The sequence below is a fragment of the Falco naumanni genome, chromosome 5 (genome assembly GCF_017639655.2).
Source record: "Falco naumanni isolate bFalNau1 chromosome 5, bFalNau1.pat, whole genome shotgun sequence".
Lineage (NCBI taxonomy): Eukaryota > Metazoa > Chordata > Aves > Falconiformes > Falconidae > Falco > Falco naumanni.
In genome coordinates, this window is record NC_054058.1 from 23,340,271 (window position 1) to 23,361,353 (window position 21,083).

The 21,083-nt window shown below is 52.7% G+C and overlaps 2 protein-coding genes across 2 annotated transcripts; both read left to right on the forward strand.

Moving 5' to 3' along the window:
• The first annotated feature begins 849 nt into the window (after positions 1-849).
• On the forward strand, positions 850-9,558 carry HDHD5 (haloacid dehalogenase like hydrolase domain containing 5). Its single transcript, XM_040595330.1, has 8 exons — positions 850-989; positions 1,137-1,337; positions 1,715-1,827; positions 2,979-3,072; positions 3,554-3,587; positions 3,994-4,168; positions 4,497-4,685; positions 5,268-9,558. Exons 1-8 carry the CDS (start codon positions 894-896, stop codon positions 5,632-5,634), a joined length of 1,269 nt encoding a protein of 422 aa, XP_040451264.1. The 5' UTR covers positions 850-893; the 3' UTR covers positions 5,635-9,558.
• A 6,789-nt stretch (positions 9,559-16,347) lies between these two features.
• On the forward strand, positions 16,348-20,125 carry TMEM121B (transmembrane protein 121B). The gene is given in 3 exon segments (XM_040595019.1): positions 16,348-16,617; positions 16,816-17,002; positions 17,005-20,125. Coding segments are annotated over 3 exon segments (1,332 nt in total). The 3' UTR covers positions 17,880-20,125.
• The last annotated feature ends 958 nt before the right edge of the window (positions 20,126-21,083 follow it).

A 21,083-nucleotide genomic window follows, 5' to 3' on the forward strand; every position in this document is an offset into this window, starting at 1 on the left:
CAAAATTTCTATCCCACGCCGCAGGGAAGAGGGAGCCCCCCTAGACACAGTGCCGCAGGGGGCAAGAAAAATGACCAAGCGTCTTAGAAATCTGTGTGATCTGTAGGAAAAAGACTGCAAGGTTTGGGTTTGCATAGGAAAGACTGAGCAAAGGCAGGGCAGCGGCTGGCAGGGGTAAAAAGTTGCAGTGAAGATCCTTTGCATGTGCATAGCGGGCAGTGAGCTGTAACCACCTTAGACTGAAACCAGGCGATATCCCGGGAGATGCCTTTGCAGCTGTGAGGACTGGACCATACAGCACTGGAGCAGCTTCACTCAGGAGTCTCCTGTTCTGTGATTTTGTGAACGGGTTAGATAAACTCGGCGCAGTTGCTTTGGGGGGGTCTAAGCCTTTCATTCCCTCCTGCCCACATCTCTCCCGTCAGGATTTTGCACGCCTCTCCCACTGCAGGGCTCTTTGTACCCGTGCCCCCGGCGTACGTCCCTTTCCTCCACCACGTCAAGCCCCGCCAGCCTCGCCGCTGTTTGCGACACCTGCTTTCTGCAGCCCCTCGCCGCCTCCAGTTTCTCTCCCAGCTCTCCCCGAACCTGCAACCCTTTGCTCCGAAGCGGGCGAGGACATCGCACCCCCGCAGGCGGCAGCACCCTTCCCCGGCACCACGATGGCGGCGGCTCAGCCGGATCCGGCCGCCCGCAGCCGCCCGCGCCGGGGCAGCGCCCGCCCGCCCCGCTCGGGCTGAGGGCAGCACCCCTCCGCCGCGCCCACCCCTCCGCCCGCCCCGGGCCCGCCCCGCCGCGCCCCGCGCCTCGCTGGGAGCTGTAGTCCGGGAACTACGAGCCCCGGCGTGCTCCGCCGCCGGCCCCGGGGTCGGGCCGGGCGGGAGCGGCGCGGCATGGCGCTGCGCGGCTGCCTGCGGGCCGGCCGGGGGCTGCTGCGCGCCGCGGGGCCGCGGGGGCCGCCCGCCCGCGGGGGCTGCGCCGGGGCCCGGGTGAGCGGCGGCGCCGGGGGCGAGGGGCCAGGCCCGCCGCCCGCGTCCTTGCGGCGGGCCGGGAAGGGCGCCGCGGGCCGGGTGCGCGGGGGGGGAGCGGGAAGGACTCCCGGCGGCGGGTGACCGTCCCCTACGCTCGCCTTGCAGCCGCCGACCTTTGGGTTCCTCTTCGACGTGGACGGGGTGCTGGTGCGGGGCAGCCAGGCGGTGCCCGCCGCCCGCCAGGCCTTCCAGAGGCTGGCGGACAGCAGCGGGCGGCTGCGGGTGCCCGTCGTCTTCCTGACCAACGCCGGCAACTGCCTGAGGTCGGCCAAGGCCCACGAGCTGACCCAGGCCCTGGGGCTGCAGGTAACGGCGGCAGGGCCGTGCCCCGGCGGGGACCGCAGGGCGAGCGGAGACGGGGCGGCTCCTCCGGAAGGGTCGGAGCGCCCACGCCGCTCGGAAGGGGCTGCTTCGCCGTTCCCCGGCTCGGGTGTCTCGACTTTGGAGGGGAGCACCGGGAGGAGGAGGGAGCCCACCCAGCACGACTTCCCCGGGAGGAGTGAAGGGCTGGGGGTGGCAGCACCACCGAGCGACTGACTGGCTCTGCCTCAGCCTAAGAGGGTGGCGGAAGGCAGGTGGCGGCACGGGAAGGGATGCTGCCCTACCGCAAGGAGAAGGGCGGGGGGGGGGGGGCGCGGAATCTTCCCTGCGGATCCCCTGTCAGCCTCTCCTCCCTCCCGCAGGTGTCTCCAGAACAGGTGATCCTGTCCCACAGCCCCCTGCGCCTCTTCAGCCAGTTCCACCAGAAGTGCATGCTGGTAGCCGGGCAGGGGCCCGTGGAGGAGAATGCCCAGAAGTATCCTTTGCTGCGCATCTCGTGGTGCTCTGCATTTCCTGCTGCAGCTTCCCAGCTACACGTTGCTGCTTCTGCCCTGCCCCTACCCCTGCCACTTGATCAGTCAGCTTGTAGAAGCGCAAGGAGACAGAATGGTCACTGGTCTCATCTTAGGGGGATGCATGCACCCTCATGGAAAGGCTCGAATGTGGGAACTAACTGTTGCTCCATCTCACTTACCTCCTGGCTGTCCTTGTTCTGTGTTTGGCTTCTAATGCTGATTACCTCTCCTGTAATTGCTGTTCCTGTTGGTGGGATGTCACTGCGAGGACTCCATCAGCTTTGGGTCTGTCTCACTTTTGAGATAAAATTGTGCTCTTCCCATTCTTTCATGGCAAAGTGCATTAGAGATTGCTCCCAGCTCTCCCAAAGCTAAGGTTTTCCCTGGAAATCTGACAACAATTGAAGGAACTCAAGTATCATTAGAGTCAGAGCGTCCCAGTACAGGTCTAAATGACAACCCCACATGTGTATTGCCTGGCTGAGGTGAGGGCACAGCAGGTCTGACATATCCCATGTCTGCCAGGAGGTAAGAACTGAATGCAGAGTTTGTGACATCTCAGCCTGTACACACAGAGTCACAGCCTATACTTAACATTTAACTTCATTTGGTACAAAACTTTGTCCCGTCTCTGTTTTCCCAAGGCCAGTAGGGTGAGTAAGGGCAAGCTGTTCTGCTATCAAGTGCAATGCATTCTCCACTTGCGTAATTTTATAGCACAGACCATTTTCTTTCCACCAGCTGAGCTGATCAGAGCTTCACTGAGTCTGCTTCTAACCAAGAGGCCTGACCAGACACCTGCACTGCACTGATAGGAGAACCCTGGCCTTAAAGGTCTCCCGGAATGCATCCATTCAGTCTTGGAGCAGCCTCTGCTCTTTGCCTAGTGCCAGGGATTGCTGATCACAAACTAAATCACCCATCTGGGGTTTTTTTGTAAACTTTAGGGCCACTTGTAGGTTGAAGCACTGCATACGGTTTGACTGAAAGCCATGAGGTTATGCATTACCAGGTTAAATAACTATTACTGGGACTTGTATTCCTTAATCCTGTAGATGCTTTTGCAAGTAACTTAAAAAACTCCACAACTTTCCTTGATGGTCTGAAATAGCCTGGGGTTCAAGCATGTGGTCACCATAGAGGCACTGAGGAAGGCATATCCCCTCTTAGACATGGTAGATCAGAGCCGGCGGCCAAAAGAACTGGTAATTTCCTGAAGCATCAGTGGAACGGGTGGTCTGGTCTGGTGGTACTTATAGCATATAGCATGGGGTGGAGAAGCTGCAAAGACACAGAGAAACTGGCTGCTAGTGACTTTAGCGAGAGCCTGGGACTGGTACTGAGCAGCCAGCAACTTGCTGTTCTTTCCAGTGATGGCTTCTGCAGGAAAGGCAGTGCCTTTCCCCTCTCTTTTCACATGCCATGCCTGTCTTCCCTTGCTGTTCCTTGCAGTGAGTGGTAAGATGGTTCTGTTGACATCTCCAGCTTTGAGACAGGAATGCAAGATCTGAAATTCAATCTGGGAGGTGGGGGTAGGGGAAATCTTTCTTCAGGATTCCAGGTGGCCTTGTCCTGCCTCTTTATGGGACTGCCTTGGCAGGTTCAAAGGAAGCCTTTTTAGTTTTGTTTTGGAGATGGCATTAGGTTTTGTATTACTAACCCAGCCTTCAATTTTTTTTCTGGCAGCCTCCTCCAACCACTGGCTTTCCCACTATAGAAGGTAAGCAATAGTCTTTGTTTACATATGAACAGCAAGCAGAAATAACTGCAAGGCAAGCCAGCTGGGATGGGAGCTAATGACGTGCTGTCGGCTCATCGGTATCCACAGGCAGCTTATTCAGAGGATGCAGTCAGGAGGCAGCCTTGCTGCGCTCATGCAGTGTGAAGCACAAACTCTATAAAAGCAAAGCCAACTTTTCTCTGTGCCATGCTCCAGTATCTGGGACCAGTGGTGCATGCAGTGCAGGGATATGCAGACTGGAGCCCTGCCACCAGGCGTGTTCCAATGGTAGCTGTATTGGCCAGGGCATCCCAGCAGAGGAGTGTTTTTGCTAGTGGGTGGCTTTTAATAATGGGTCCTGTACCTGGATACTGTGAATTTCCAAGCATCTCTTGAAATCTTTCAGGGGTGATTCTGTTTGGTGAGCCAGTGAGGTGGGAAACAAGCCTGCAACTTATTACTGATGTACTCTTGAGCAATGGGAACCCCGGGGCAGAGCTGCGAGATATACCATACCCCCATCTGCCTGTCCTTGCCTGCAACATGGATCTCCTGTGGATGGCTGAAGCCAAGATGCCCAGGTGAAAGCATGTGTGATACTTGTTTTAGCCTATTTCATACATCTCTCCTGCAGATGATCTTTATTTACGATATTTTTTAGCATTTGACTGTTTTAGGGTTTGACTGTGTGGTGTAATTAGTAGCAGAGAGATGAAAACTACATGCGAAACAAAGACTAAAACTTTCAAGAAGCAAAAGCTAAACGATTGCCTGTGGAGGTGTGTGTGGGTAGATGCGGTGTCCAAACTAGGTGGTAGCCTGGCTACAGCAGATGCTCCTCCTCACCAGGGGGTGTTTGCTGCCGAAGTGGTGTGACTGGGGATACTGATGATCTCCTTTCTGGAGCAGGTTTGGCCATGGCACTTTCCTTCTCTGCTTGGAGAACATCTACAAGAAAGTAACAGGCCGGGAACTGAAGTATGAAGCCTTGATTGGCAAACCCAGCACAGTCACCTACCGCTATGCCGAATACTTGATACAACAGCAGGCAGAGAAACAGGGCTGGAAGTCTCCCATCCGACGCCTCTATGCAGTTGGGTAAGAGACTGTTTTTCCCGCTAGTTTCCTTAGGGAGTTGCATACTGACTTCTCTTAAGTGTTTTTTAAAATGGCTATTTCAAAAATGAATACATAAATCCCCATGGTGTCTCTGGAGTATCACATCCTGGAACAGAGGCTTGCTAGCTTTTTGCACTCGACACTTAATACTTTGAAGGGACCTGTCACCCTAGCAAAGCTGTTTACTGTCAGATGCAGAGTGCATGTAGCGTGACCAGATTAAAGAAAAAGAGGCCCAGATGTAGTAACATTAACCCAGTTAGGCCAAACGCTTCGGGATCATAGGGAATACATTATAGTAATGGCTGAAACTGCTGTGGGTGCTTTGGACGTGTCTTTTCCCCTTTGAAAGATGTTTGTGAAGCATGTGGCCTTCACCACAGCTGAACGGGACACAGCAGTAGATGAACTCACTGGCCCAATCTGGGTGGTTCTCCTGATGTTAGCAAGTGTCTTGCACCCTTTCCTCCTTCTGTGCTGCCTTAATCCTAGTCTACCAGAGCCAGAAATTGATGGATGGGCTAGTTTCTCATTTCTGTTTCACACTGTGACCTTATCCAGGGATAACCCTATGTCTGATATCTATGGGGCAAACCTGTACAACAACTACCTCAAGTCAGCTCACCAGAACCAGGTCCAGGCTGGGGTGAAGAGGAGCCCGCAGGCAGCCAGTCCCCAAACTGAGGATCTCGAGCTGAGGAAGGAATGCAACAATTTGGTGGAGAGTTGTGAGTCAATTCTGGTGTGCACTGGGGTCTACCGCCACAATGCAGATGTTCCCAGTAAAACGGAGGAGTGCATGACGGAAACAGTGTTCCATGGCCATCGGGACTTCTGCTTTGACCCCAGCCTGGTGGAGGCATCTTACATAGTGCAGGATGTGAATGATGCTGTGCAACTTGCTTTCAAGAAGGAGAACTGGAGCTAGGGTTAGGACATGTGTGCCTAAAGATCTACTGTTAGGGATTTTATGTACTGGGAAGGGAAGAGGGGAGGAACGGGGAGAGACCTGGGGTGATCCGATCTAGCCAACATGAAAAAAAGTTCCCCGTCCCGGTACAAAAAGCCCCTTGCTTTTATTGATAACTTATCTGCAATCCTGACAAGCTGCCAGCAGGCTCTCAACTGTGAAGTATGTTGATGCCATCAATAATTGAACCATAATGGAAACAGGGTATAAGGAGACGGCTTGTCCCAGCAGTCTCAGTTTTGTTCAGCCATCAGAGTTCTTTCTTTTCCACCCTTTGTGTGTGAAAATCAGGCAAGCCCACCTTCCTCTTCGTAATGTGTTTGAGGATGAAGCTCTTCCCTGTGCAAGGAGTCACCATCAGCCAACATGCCATTCATCCAGTGTACTATTCATCCAGCCTGTGACATGAGCACACCAGAAACTGTGTTGTGGTGGCACTGTGCCAAAGGAAGGCTTTAAGTCTTAACAGCCTCCTTGTGAAGAGTAAGTGCCTATGGACTATAACAAATTCTGTTTGCTTGGGGATTTGCCACTGCATCACTGTCAGTCTGAAACAAAGTCCCATTTTGCAGTCCTCCGGCAGCTATAGAGAGGCAGGGCCCCTCAAAGGAAGCTGCAGTAGCCAAAGCAACTCGCTGCAGGGCTGAGGGGAAAGTTACATTGTTCCCTCCCCCCTGTTTAGTATTCTCTGAACACTTCTGGCTTTTCGCATCCTGCTAGGGAGCCAGCAGCCTGTGCTCAGTATCGGAGGAAACCACCATGGAGTCTGAATTTCCAGAGCTGTCTTTGTCCGGAACTCAATGCTGCAGCAAGATGCTGTTTTGGCACCCACCCTGACCCCAGCTTTTGCAAGGAACATCCCCCTGCTCCAGCTGGCACAGCTTCCAAAGAGGGGCCCCCCTCTGGAACTCAGGCCAACCAGAAAGTCACAGCACACCTTTGCTCCTTCCTTGCATGCAAGGATTGAAAGAGGAGATCATCAAGCCAGGATGGTACTTTTGAGTCCCAAATCCCCAGTCTTCATCTTTAAGAATACAAATGTCTCTGTCCTTCACTTCCTTTCTTGCTCTCTTCCATCTTGTGATTTGCAGCTCAGGGATACCCCATACAGTCTGATCAGTGTTCCCTCCTCTTCCTTTAACATGCAGGTAGAGTCCCCCTAACATGAAGCAGCAGCTGGGACTTGTCTGCCCAGGAACATTTCCATATCCTTAGTGACATGCACCTTCTGTTGCCCTGTTCTCCCTAGTTGGGGCTATGCAGGGAAATATCAAGACCTGTGTCTCCTTAGACAGTCCAAAGAAGCTAAGCAAGCATTGCCTGAGAAACTACATGTGAAAGATTGGCTCAGCAAGGAGTATGTTAATTCCAGAGAAGCACCGTGATTTTGGAAGCATAAATCTGATTATTTGATGGAGAGCCGTTGGAGCCAACACAGCTTGAGTTGGTGTTCCTAATTATACTCAGCTCACACCACAGTGAGAGATCAGAAATAGGTCTACTCTGCCTCCTTTTCTTCCTGCTTTACCAGGCAGCTCCACACACAGGGTACAAACAAGATGTTCTGCACAGAAGTTTGAGTTGTTCTTAATTCCTATCTCAGCATATATGTGGACTGACATTCTGCTTCAGCAGCTTTCCATCCTCTCAACACTGATACATCTTCCTAGGAAGGGCACACTGAAGAACAGGCTCTGTTCTTACATTATGCCAGGCTCACTGTCTGAAGGGGACTTGGTGCCCTATCAGTGACCCAGGCAATGAGGTCCTTCTCTGTGGCTTCTTTATACCTTATTTTCTGAATAGGAGCAGAAAAATACCTCTTTGAGTAAATTACCCTCCTGTGAAATCCATAGTGGGAAGCAGTATCTTCCTCCCTTAGCACTAGCTGAGATTGTTCTCCTTTGCCTTACCAGGACAGGAACTGCTTGGCTGCTTCTAAAAGCAGCTGGGTGCGAGGAACACAATCTTAGATTTGAATTCTTTGCCTTTCAATGGAGAGAAAGAGAAATTACCATTTCATCTACTTGCATAAGACAAGGGCTTGACTCCAGTTTCCAGAAGAGTAAGTACAGGGAAGGACTATGCATATAACATAGGGAAGGTCCTTTAGCTTTCAGCGCATCTCCACAGGCACAGTTATGCTGTGGACCCAGTGTGCATGTCCTGAAACTGGAGGTCCAAACCCCATTTATTCACAGACTAGCTCCGGTGTCCCTCAGGCTCACTTTTCAGAGGTGCCATCCAATGCAGAAAGAGGAATGCTCCCTTTCCTTGTAGTATTTGCTAACTTGAGCGATAACTTCCATAGGATTAGTTGGGAACAGGCTTCTAGGCCATGACTGCATAGACCTCAGGGAGCTGGTTGTTCTCCAGTGATGGCCATAGCTTTGGGGAAGGAATGTGCAGAAGAATTTTGAGAAATCACAACTGGTTTGTAATTTCACATCAGCATGCACGGCACATCTCAGCCAGAAGTCAGATAGGTAGCAAAAGGAAGGAGGTAGCACCTCCTTCAAGAAAGCAAGAGGTTTGCGTTTGCATGGAGAGTGATCTAGGCATCTCCGTCTTTGGAACAGCAGTGGAGATGAGCTGACTGATCTGAATCTGCTTCAGGTTCCAGATCTGCTTTTAGTTCCAGATTTGTTTTTTCACCATTCTGGGAGTCTTAAAAATGTGTAGGAGGAACTTCAGCAATAAGGAAGTTAAGAAATGCTTCACTTGCGAGTTGAAACTGGAAGAAGGGAGGAGAAGGAATCTAGAAGAATCTTGTACCCTTTCCCCAATTCTTACCAAGTAAGGTTGCATAAAAGGCTCTGCTTGTTGGTCTGTGCACTGATGAGTAGATGGGCTGCCCTTGGTCTGAGTAATACGGAGACCTTTCCCCTTTTTCCCTGCTCGGCTCCTTGAAACAGTGCACTTCGTCCAAGTCACTGCCTAGGAACTGCATGGACACAGTGCATGGAATTAGGCAATCTGGGTTCTTCAGCTGCTGTTGGATACTGACTTGATTATGGAAGATTTCTACAAACAAAAGTGCTTGCCATGTCTCCTCCATTCCATGAGTTTTGTGCTAGAGTGCTGTGCAGGCTTCTAGCTTATCTGCAGTTCATTTGTGGACATCTGTTATTGCTAGAATTCAGTGAAGTCCTTTTTCCTAGGAACTGCAGCTTCCTGGAATTAGCTTCAAGCATGGCTGGAACAAAACTTTTCCTTTGTCTCATGTATTGTACAGAAGTGGTATTTCTGAAGCTGTATTTCTCTCATTTGGAGCAAGTGTACTTCTGTGCAGATTATGGGACCAAGCAGAGAGGAGACTTCACTTGCTGATGTAATACCTCAATATTTATATGGTGCACTGCCTTATACAACAAACACGATGAAGACCTGATCCTAATGACTCCCATCTTCCACAGATGGATGGGTTTTAGTCAAGCCTAAAGGGAGTATGCAGTGAGGTGAGGCAACTGAGAATAGCAGGGGGGAAATGAAGGAGGGACAGACCTTGTTTTGGATCTAAAGTGTAGTCTTTTATGTCATGCAATAACATGGTGGCCAGAGAGGTAAATGCCTTTATTCCACAAGACACATGCAACTACTAGCCTGTCATTCAGGGAGTCATATGACGCTAATGTCCCCTTTCTTCCAATCTTAATCCTGGTGTGTCTTTTTCCCTCCAATAAATGGGTTCATAATGTTTCAGATTATGTCATGTGCACTGTAGCAGAGTGATTACATATCATGCAGAGAAATCACAAGCTGTGATTATTTTAGATTTCATATTAATTTCAGCCTAGTTCCAGAGTTGCTCCTTTGATCTAGCACATATATAAAATAATAAAAAATGTTTTCTTTGAAATAAATTTTAACTTCTTGTGTGTACATTTCATGAGTATTATCCTGGTCTTTTTCATATCTTTGCCCTAGAAGACTATCAGGACAAATTCTGTCTTTTGTTCTGTTCATCAAGCCATTCTCAGATTTTCTTGAGGGAACCACCTTGAAAGATACCCCTCCAGCAGTTCTTTTGACTAAGCCGAACTGTAATTCTCTGTAAGCTCCACATCTGCCATAGTCAGGTGAGATGAGTATAACTTTGACCATTCCAACTTGGGGGTGGTGTGGTGGTGGTGGGAAGGACACATCACAAGCTATGATGCCCTGACAGTCTGTTCACCGTCAAGGCTAGTTTTGGGATGCCACCTGTGCATGAGATCATTTCAGGGTAGGCATTTAGTTGTGACCTGACCTAAGCAGTTTGTAGTGATTATGTCTACTGGGTATGGAAGCTACAAGCTAGATTCCACCAACTTAATCTGCTATTGCAGATGAAGAACAAGCCTAAGGGCATATGGAAATCCATCCTTACCACTATTACTTGGCTCTGTGTGAAACCCTTTGTGATCATAAACCCAATTTGTTTGACAAGAGTCATGCCCTGGTACCTTTTGAAAAAGGCGGGTGGAGTTAGGAAGACACATACTAACTGGCAGACTTTCAGATTAGAGCCAGAAGCTTCCACTGATTTCAGCAAATGGAAAATTAAAGATCCTACTAGGTGAAAACCATCAGCTTTAGTGGTCTAGAAACAGCCAATTCACTTGCGTTGTTCTTATAAGATATTCCATTGGAAGGTTTTCCGTCTATAGAGTTCACAGCTTACAGAAGGCACATTAGGCAGCAAAACAAGCATGATTCAGAGTCCTGAGAACCTGATGTTGAAAGGAACAATCGATAAAGCAGTAAAAGCAGTTTTGGAGGTATTGGACAAGGATTCCCATTCTAAGCAGAGAGGAATTGAATTGTATTCTACCTCCAGGAGAAGCGACCTACAGCCCCGACCCCTAATAAATAATAATAAAAAGCATTAACCAGCTTTCTCCTTTTATCCAGTACTCTGGCAGCTGGAGCACTTGCCCAAGATAGGGCGTATCAAGGTTCAGTTAGGCAGAAAGATTAAAACCTGAACGTCCCCAGGTGAATGCTTTTAATCACTACACCATTGTTCAAAGCAAAAGGGCAGCCTGGAGTTAAGCTGTCCCTTGTAGGAGACAGCTCTAGCTGGAAGCTGAAGTCCCATAGAAGTCCTTAACCAGCGTAAGGAACAGAGTTAAACACTGGCATCGTGAAACACTGCGGAAGGAACAACTTGAACGAGAGGGACTGAGAGCCCTGTTCAGGTTGGAGTTTCCTCCAGGGTGGATGCAGTGAGAAACGCCTACCAGAGTAATCCCTGAGATGTGTGTAGTCTATGGATTCTGGTGGGCCTTGAACACAAGCTAAGCAGTTACCTGGTACAGACCTTGGCTCTTTAGAGGCATGCCCAAACCCTTCCTTTACCGTATCTATCTAACCTCAATTATAAAAGCACAAGTCTTTACAGATTTTTGCAGCCACACAGTCAATCCAGTCTGCCACGGTTTAAAGCCCCACACCAGCAAGGCAGCTACATATTCTCTAGGAACCAAATTGTTCCATTAAGAAAGCACTTTTCTCTAATCCACTATCACAAACCTGCTTTTCCCTTTCAGTCAGTTCAACTACTGAGAACTTTTACTTGCTCCTGAAGGTCAGTTCCAATACACACTGTGTGCTAAGACTGAGTACAAAGTAATAAGAGCAAACCAAAATCTGCTTCACTCTCCAAACCCCTACCCCACTACAAGCGTGAAAAAAATGTCTTTGCATTTTATGCTGGTATCAAAAGCTCTTTGAACCGAAATGTAATTACAAGCAATAGATTATTACAGTTTTATACCCTTTTGAAGAGCATCTGTATTCCCCAAACTGTGATACCGGATCAGCAGTTTAGTTACAAAGACTGCATTTGGAGGCAGACAAACCAAAATTGAATTTTTGTGCTGGCCAGGTGAAACTCTTCTATACTTGCCTGTAACTTCAACCCTTCATTGTTTAACCGACATTTGAACGATTAGATAAGTACAGTACAAAGCATGTGTCAGAGAATCCCAGAATGTTCCCTTCCCACACAAAAGGCATTTTAAGTATGGTTAGAGCAGATTATGCTCAAACTCACCGAGATGAGCTTTGCCTCCTTCCCTCCCACTGCTGCCAGTTTCTGACAGCTTACTGCAGGGTATAATTAGGGATTTAGTTTCTGGTTTTTCTTTCAGGCATATATTTGCCTTTTTTATTTTATTTTATTTTTTCCTTCCCCCAAGAAATTGAATCATTATTTTGTTTCCTCTTGAATTCTGCCCTCAAGAAAGTTTTGTCTTTCCCCCAGCAGGGGTATTTTTGAGGGCACACTACTTATTTCCACTAGTAGTGTAAACTAGAAATGGCAGCATTTGAGATATTTAGTATGACTTGTTTCACAAAACTCTGTTGTCTGCTGCTTGCCTTTAAATATATGTGTACACACACATCTATGCATACACATAAATACATAAAGATGCCAGAAACATAGCTTTGGAGCTGCTGAAGAGTGGAAGCTATTTATAGTTTAGCCTTTTAATGTTTTAACAGTAATGGTTAAGCACTAACACTTCCAAGGGCTGCACATTGCATTAAATAACTGGATCACACGGGAAGCATCAGCTTGTCATATCTCATCCTACAGTGTGCTACAAAAAGCTCTTCAGTGCTTTCTTGAGTAGAAGACGTTTCTCCCCTCACTCCCATTTTAAGGTACAGACACAGTTTCTGCTCTCTTCCCCACAAATAAGCTTTTTTCTTACTCTTACCTCTTTGTGTTGTGTTTGCCCTGCTGGAGCCCATGCTCAGCCCAAGTAGATCTTGAGCTCCCATCCTCCTTTCCAGTGCTCCCCCATCCCTGCTCATAGCACCTCTTGCCCTATAGCCACCAGTGCCTGTTCCCACCTGCTTACCTTGGATACAGGGACCTTCCCAGCTCCAGCAGGGATCCTTTGGTCTCTGGAGAACTGTTTCTGTAAGACTCCTCTCACCCTGCTCATGCAGCCTCAGCCCAGCAGGACTGTACTCCCCAGGGTACAGGAGGTGTTAAGCCCCATCACCAAGCACGTGCTAGCCCAGGCAGGCCCGCCTGGCACCCTAGCTGCCCCCCAGGTTCTCACTTTCCCCGTTCCCTTGGGCCGAGCTTGCCGCATCACCCGGCTGGCATGTCAGAGCCCATTTCCCCCAGGCGGGCAGGCTAGCTGCAGGTGACAGCCTGTCCCTCCCAAGGCCCAGGGACCCCCACCCAATTGCACTTACCCCAGCAGGTGAGACAGATGCAAGCCTGGCAAGAAACACATGCAGACCTTTGGGAAATAAGGCTGCTTTGTGCAATGAGCCTCTGGACTGAAAGCAGAGGGGATGTGAGCGGCTACGGGCAGACTGCCAGGGCAGCTAAGCGAGCGTGTTCCAGCCTATGATGCCGGGGGCACAGGGAGGCACATTGCCCAGGAAACCTGGAGCAAGAAAGCCAACGAGGCAAAGCTGTCGCTGTCTACTGCCCAGGTAGGGCTGGAGCAACCCTTCCTGTGCAAGCGCTGTTGCCCTGAGCGGCCCAGATGGATGCTTGGCTTTCGTTCCACGTCCTCTCACAGAAGTGGAAAACTTGCAGTGGAATAGGTTGATGTGGTAGGAGCAAGAGCGGTTTAGCTAATCCTCGCAACTGACCACACATTAGTCATGCCAGCGACACCAGCGTTGGCTTATCCTGAGAAGGGTCAGGTGACTGTACCCACCTTTGACAAAGGCCAGGATCCAGTACACAGGAATGTGGTTTTACCCTCTACTCTTGATCACACACACACTGCCATCTAACCCAGCCTAATTAGGAGACACATTTAACCAAACTAGGAGACAGAATGCTGGTGTCATTCACAGACCCTTGCTGCCACCCTGAGCCATCCTGAACTGGTACCGGTCAAAGAGAAGTAGCACTGGGCCTTGCTTGAACCTGAAAGAGCAACACAGACAGCAAACATCCTTCTTGGCCGTGGCCTCGAGCCTTATGCTCCCTATATAAGAGACCATTCAACAGAGCTCTAAGCAAGGTGTTTGTGCAGCTCTACAAAAATTGTAGCCAAAGCAATTGTTTGGCCGTGGTTTTTTTTCCTTTGGCGGGCAAGTCTGCCAACAAGAGAAAGCCTTGCCAGTGAAACACACAGCACTCGGCGGCAGAGCCCAGGCACAGCACTTTCATCTCTGACAAAGTCCAAACGCTTTGAGAGGCTGGAAAGCAAAGCAGACACAATGGGAGCGTATCTGGCAAGGAAAGGAGAGGTGCCTCACTGCTCGCTGCCTTCTTGCGTCTTGAATGACATCAGACTGAGCTGCTCAGCTGAGAGCGGTGCTGCATTGCTTCTATCATGCAAAAGCTTGCCTTTTTGCTGTGCTGGGTGGCTGTGGGCTGGTGCCACAGCCCAGCAATGCAGAGCGAAGTGTCCCCTGTGTCACTCTGGAGGTAGCGATGTGGCAGCGCCTCCAAGGCATTGTCATGGGATGTGGATCGTAGGGAGCAGCCCCTGGGGAAGGGCAGCCCCATGGCTCCATATGGCAGAGGGGATGCTGGAGCTGTGATGCCTGGGCCAAGTGCCTCTACAGAGGCCCATAAGCTGCCCAGATTGAATGTGAGCAGCACTATACAGGGCTGTTGGTAGCCTGCGGTGAGAGGTCCTCAGCCTCAGGCTGCCACGGAGTCACCTGCTGGAAAATAATGGCAACAGCCTCTTTGGACTCACCTGGTCTTAAACTGGTGAATACCAGTGACACTTGTCACAGTTACATGGCTAGCAGTGCTGCTTGCTGCATCCTGGTCCCTTTGTAAGCACCTGCATAGGTGTCCTGCCTGTTTTTCCCTGAGGCGAAGCCTCCTGTCCTTCATCCTGACACCAGGCTAGGACACACCAACCCATTCACCGCCTTCCAGGCTGGACTGTTCTTTTGAACAGTCATGTTTCTTGTGATATGCTATAACTGCTGACCTTCTTAAAGTGAAGTAAGTTTATTTGCTAATTAAAATGTGGAATTAGGGAGAAAGGACCCTTAGACAGCAAGAGAGCACATGCGTGTTGTCTCATCTGATGCTACATACCATGACAAGGTTGGTTAGAGGAAGGCAATGAACACAAGTAGTGCTGATGCAAGGCTGAATCTGTGAATCTTGGTGAGGGCACCCTAGCATTGAAAACACAATGTGAGTATGGCAGAAAATGGGTGTCCCCCATCCTAGGTGTGACCCAGTATAGAGGTTGTACCACTTCAGTACTGTGCTGCCCAATAACTACATTAAAGCTTGCATAGCCTCCAGTTACCTCCCCCTTCCTCTTTTGACCGTGCTTTTAGAAAACTAACGTATTTGTGCCCCCTCACTCCAGTCTCCACTGACAGTAATGCTTTTGCTGTAAATCTTTTTCCCCTGCTTTTCCTCTTGATTACTGCTGTGTCTAAAGAAATCTTTGTGTCAACCCACCTCAAGTTCTCCCCTTCCTTTTCTCAATTATCTGTTTCAGGATTAAGCTGGTACCCCAGACTGATTCTCCTTGTTGACAAGAGCAGCCAGTGACATTTACTGGAGTGGGGCTCTTCAGGCAGCCTGCACCAAATTCTATTAGATGCTTGTCACTGCTGTCCTGGATGTCCTTTCCCAGTACTAAGCATCTGGGTTTTGCTCAACCCCACGTGTTAATTAGCAACACCCTCAAAAGTCAAGCTATTTTGGATCTTTATCTAGTCTAGTTAATACATTTGTGGGTACAGCTTACTCGGTATACTTCACATCATTGACAGGCAGCACCTGGCTCGTCACCGGCAGGTACTAGTAGGAATGAGGGACTGGTGATGCCAAGCACCAAGCCACACTTCGAAACATGATGTGCTAAGTCACTAGTGGTGGTGCTGTGGCAGATCCAGCCAGCCAAGCTCAATTTGAGGCCATTACTAGTGGGTCAATGAAGGCCCTGGCTGGTGCCTTCAGTAGAGGTAGGAACTTTAGAGCTATTCACATCAATTTAAAGCCACTGTGCCACCACAGCAAGCTGGGCAGAGCCCTCAGCATGTGGCCTGGCTCAGCTCAGGAAATCGGTGGGGTAAAAGCCACCTACTCTGATGTACAATTACTTACAACTGACCGAAAGCCACGCATCCAGCGCCGCAGATGGGGAGCCACCAGTGAGCGCTTCGCGGCAGTCTCTGCGCCAGGCCACCGGCCCGGGTGGGCAGCAGCCTGCAGGGTCGGGGCGGGCTGAGGTGCTTCTTCCCGGAGGGGGTGCCGAGGGCTGCCGCACGCCCGTGGGTGACTCGCCCAGGCCCGGCCGGCTCCGTTCACGGGGGTCTGGGGAGCAGGAGGCAGCCAGGCCACGCTTCCCGGGATCTGGCTCTATCGCAGCCCCGGGGACAGGGAGGGGGGCCCTTCCTCCCCCTCCCCTTGTCGCCCCCCCCTCCCCTCCCCCGGCCGCACAGCCGCTCTCGCTCCCCCACCCCCACCCCCAGCCCACCCACGGCCGCCAGCGGAGACGCCCGCCCCGGCTCCGGCAGCTGCAGCGGTTGCGGCTCGGCGCCTCCCCCGCCGCGCCCCGCCGGCTCCCGCCGCTCGGGCTCCCCGCACCGCTGCCTCCGCCGCTGCCGCCGGTGCCGGTGCCGGTGCGGCGGCGCGGGGCGCGGGGGGCGGGCCGGGGGCGGGCCGGGGGCCGCGGCGCGGCCGTCGGGCCCGGCGCGCCGGCTCGGGGGCCGGGGAGGACCATGCATCGCGCTGCCTCCAACCAGCGCTCGGTCTCCTCCTCCTCGGGCTCCTTCCAGCCGCCGCCGCCGCCGCCGCCGCTGCCGCACGCCGCCGACCGGCAGCCCCTCTTCCCGGGGGGCTCCAGCAGCGGCGGCAGCCGGCCGGGCTCGGGGTCGAGCTCGGGCTCGGCGCGGGCCCGCCGCCCCTGCAGCCCCCGCAGCAGCACCGAGGAGGAGGAGGAGGAAGAGGAAGAGGAGGAGGAGGACAGCATCAGCATCAGCAAGCCCCTGGTGCCGCCGCCCGCCGCCCCGCTGTCCGCCGCCGCCTCGCCGCTCCCCAGCAGCAGCAGCGGCAGCAGCAGCAGCAGCGGCGGCGGCGGCGGGAGCCCGGGCCGCAGCATGACGGCGGCGGAGCTGTACGGGGCGGCGGCGGCGGGCGGCGGGGCGGCGGGCGGCGGGGCGGCGGCGGGGGCGCTGCTGGGGCCCGGCGGGGCGGCGGGCGGGCGGCGCTGGGGCTTCCAGGCGCTGTCCCTGGTGCTGCTGCTGGGGCAGGGCGCGCTGCTGGACCTCTACCTGATCGCCGTCACCGACCTGTACTGGTGCAGCTGGATCGCCACCGACCTGGTGCTGGCGGCCGGCTGGGGCATCTTCTTCTGCCGCAACAGCCGGGCGCGCCGCCGGGAGCGGCCCCCCCCGCCCCCCGGGCCGCCGCCGCCGCACCCGCTGCTGCTGCACGGCCCCCCCCGGCGGCCGCGGGGCCGGGGGGCCGCGGGGCCGGGGTCCCCCCCCGCGGCGGCGACTTCGCCTACGCGCACCTCGCCTGGCTCATCTACTCCATCGCCTTCACGCCCAAGGCGGCGCTGATCCTGGGCACCTCCATCCTGGAGCTGATCGAGCTGCGCCTGCCGCTGGGCACCACCGGCTTCCGCATCACCCTGGCGCTCTCCGCCCCGCTGCTGTACTGCCTGCTGCGGGCCATCGGCACCGAGGGCGCCGGGCAGCTGCTCCTGCCGCCGCAGCCGCCGCCGCAGCACCGCGCCGCCGCCGCCTTCCTCGCCACCTGCCTCGACCTGCTCGACAGCTTCTCCCTGCTGGAGCTGGTGCTGCAGCCCGGGCGGCCGGCGCCGCTGCCCGCTCCGCTGCGCTACCTCCTCATCGCCGTCTACTTCCTCTGCCTGGCCTCGCCCGTGCTGTGGCTCTACGAGCTCAGCGCCGCCCGCCCGCCCGGCGCCGCCCGCCTCGCCCTGCACCTGCTGCTGCCCGCCGGGCTGCTGGACGCCCCGCTCCTGGCGCTCCGCTGCCTCCTGCTCCTGCGCTACCAGCAGCCGCTCTCGCTCTTCATGCTGAAGAACCTCTTCTTCCTGGCCTGCCGCGGCCTGGAGGCGCTGGAGACCTGCTGCCTCCTTCGGCCCGCCGCCGCCCCGCCGCCCGCCAAGTACGGCCCCGCCGCCGCCGCCGCCCCCGCCGCCGCCCCGCTGGCCCACGGGCTCTCCGACGCCGACGTGGGCCCCCACGGGTACGTGAACGCCTTGGCGGTCACCGCCCAGGGCTGAGTCCCCCCGGCCGCCGCCCCCGGGGGGCTCCTGCCGCCTCTGGGTCCGCTCCCGGCAGAGTCTCTCTGCGTTTCTGCTCAGGTTCCCGCCGTCGCGGCCGAGCAGGGGAAGGGGCTGCGGGCTCCCGCCGGACCCTCGCTCTCCTCCTCCCTCTCCCGCCGAGAAATCCAGCAGTAGAAGCCCAGCGCCAACCTGGCTTCTCGCAGGAGCCTACGGCCGACGCTTGTCCCCGGAAAACGCACCTGCCCTTCGCGATGAGTCGGCTTCTCACACTTCTGCCTCTCCGCGCTGTTCGGAGGGTCCCACGCTCCCGCTCCTGCTCCCCGCCAGGACATCGTGTTGTTTTGTCACCCGACAGGTTTAGTTTTTCCTTTTCCTCCTAAACAACAGGGACCAGTGGATTTTGTCCCCTCCTTTAAGAACTCCTGTTGACCACGACAAGGACGAGATGTGAGAGGGGCCTGAGCAGCAGAGACGTGCCTTCGGGCTGTGCTCAGGACAACGGGAAGCACGCTTTGGTTTCCTAGCTCTTGCAAGGCTGCCGCCCCCCTTTCCCAGCAGCAGAGCCGCCGAGGGCCTTGGCTGGGGGACCTCTGGGAGCATGCCACCCGTCGGGTCATTTCAAGCCTAGGAGCCACTTTCTCCAAGCCGAAAATGTCTACCTCTGTGCTTCAATCTTTTGCTTCTTACGTTGACTTCAGACACTAAAGAAACACGTGAATCTGGCATGGACACAATCCAGGGGCTTAGACCCCATTTCACTACCGCCGAGACAATTTCTTTCTGGTGAGAACAGGGTTTACAGCAGCCTACTGCTTGCTTCAGACAGCAGCACCCCGGTGCTGGGGCTCTCATTTCTCTGTGAATATGCATGTTTATGGGATCAGCATTGGTTTTCTTTTATGCAGCGTGTAGGGTCTCCCTTTACATAGGCCGGGAAGGCTGGAAAGATTTTCTCAGGCCCCCTTCTGCGTCCGCTTGAGGGAGCAGAGGGGGCTAAGCCTGCCAACCGCCCCCTCTCAAAAAAGCAGAGGATGTCAGCGCTGCTCGGGGTGGGCCCCGTGCTCGGCGAAACCCATGTTTCGGTGCAGAAAGCAAAGCGCTGCAGGAGCCTTCGAGGCAGAGGGGCTCCCGAGCTTTGGTGAAAGCCCTTATACCAGCATCCTGTCCTCCCTGTGCATGTGGTTACGGGTAGGTGGGGTTAAAGTTAATTGTTAGTGACCTCTCATGAAAACACAGTTATCTTTGGTTTTAAACTCCATGAATGTTTGGTGGGGGTTAAGGCCTGCTCTTCTGCCTGGCTATGGCTGCTCCCTGAACCAGCCAAATGGGAGCAGGAGCACAGAGGCCACGTTTGGAGGAAGGACTTTGCCCCTCCCAGGCTTATATTTTGTTGTCTGGGCAAGGCCGCATTCATTGGGAAAAAAGCCAGTTTCCTGTCCCAAGCTTTTTTCCAAGCTGTCCCGACGGGAAGGGGAAATAAAGCACAACCGCTACCCAGAGCCAACTGCAGGCACAGCCCAGACTTCTCCTGCACACACGTCTCCATTCTCTCCTTCAGGGCTCGGGCTTCAGTGGGACCGAGCCTCTGTCCCACCTCCCTTTTCACAGAGTGAGATCAACTGCCTGCTCCAGTGGACTGCTCCAACAAAATGTTTACAGTCTGGTAACTTCCAGCTCCCACCGGTAGAAGTGGGGGTGCCATGGGGCTCTTCTCCCCCAGCTCTTGAGTGGCTGATGAGTTACAAGGGGCTAGAAACCCCACCCCAGAAAAGATGGGGCAATAGCGCTGCTCTGTTCAGAGCTGCAGCCAGGATGGGTGACTTGCTGCTCTCCCCATGCCAAATGGAGAGTCGGCAAAGGCTAGGCTTAACTTTCCCACCAGTGCTTTATTTTTAATCTGAGCCCTTACATGGGCAACTGTGTGAATTTTGGCCAGTGGCCTTTCTCTTCAGTAAGTTCTTTTTGTCTGGACAATCTTGGTGCTGTGAGTGACTGTGATTGTAAAACTTGGTACTGTGAACTTTTCCTATGTGATGTGAGATGTGTTGAGGGGATGCCAAGTTCCTGGCCAAAAGAGGTGTAATTACAGGTATGCTACGCTTGTGCAGATAGTTGTTTCCTTGCACCTTCCTTTTTCAGCACCAAACTGATAAGTAAAAGCTCTACTCTTTCTAATTATTCAAGAGAGAATGAGATAGTACCTGTACATAAGAGTACTCCATGCTTCAGTCAAACAGCTGAAGAAAAATAAAAAAAACCCAACCCTAAATAACTTAGCCAACAACAAGGTGAAGGCAAAGCAGCTATTCACCCCCAATTATGTTTTGCTACTCCTACAGCCAAGTTCACAAGAGCACCAAAGTGCTAACCCCTCATGTGCTGAACTGTAAGCATAGTTGACACTAGAAGAATCACAGCAGAATTACTAACAAACCTTGCTTCAGTACCCCTCCATTACACGTAACAAAGTTGCTGTTTCAACAGTGAGTGCCTTTTCCAGTTAGGACATTATTGAGAAAATGGCATATTTGAAAATTATTTAGCCATAGTATATTTAAACCATTCACAGTGAAATTACAGTTCAAACTTGTCCATGGATGCAAAGGTTGCCTGGGACAGATGACCCTGCAAAATGATGCTTCTGTTGCATAGTATTCCTTTGTAGAAAAAGTGGTTCTTCGTAGTGCCACGGTTTCTAGGTTGTTAGTAAATGTGCTGTTCAGAGAGTACAAAGCTCTTGTAGTAGCTGGCTGTACAGAAGCCCCCTTGCAACTAAAAGGGCGGCACTTCAGTTACTACAGAGAAACATTTAAAGCTCTTCAACGTCTTGTTTATAAGCCTGCTTCTCCTTTTGAATTCTCTTCTCTTTTGGTAATTGAGCTCTCACTTGTATTTAAACCCTTCTACAGCATAATAGATCCATTTGCAGGAAAGAAAGAGTGGTACCATTAAAGTGCAAACAATACCTCACCCGATGCACCTTGCATACCTACTGTATACTCTGCCAATCTTAAATTACTGGTCCAGGTCAGTAACACTTTGCTAAACGAAGTTGTGCCATAGTAAGAAATATGTCCCTTGGGATTCTGTTACAAGCTTTGTATAACACAACTCAGCTATTTAGCATTTTACTGCTCTCTGTTTGCTATCCTGACAAGAGAGATGACTACTCCCAGGAGGGGAAACTGGTAAGAGATAAGG

What these genes read in the sequence shown, in the direction of transcription:
- HDHD5 (XM_040595330.1), top strand. Translation starts at nt 894, where the DNA reads ATGGCGCTGCGCGGCTGCCTGCGGGCCGGCCGGGGGCTGCTGCGCGCC. An exon ending in TGGCTTTCCCACTATAGAAG is followed by an intron (nt 3,588 to 3,993) that starts GTAAGCAATAGT and finishes GAAATCTTTCAG; the next exon opens with GGGTGATTCTGTTTGGTGAG. An exon ending in CGACGCCTCTATGCAGTTGG is followed by an intron (nt 4,686 to 5,267) that starts GTAAGAGACTGT and finishes GACCTTATCCAG; the next exon opens with GGATAACCCTATGTCTGATA.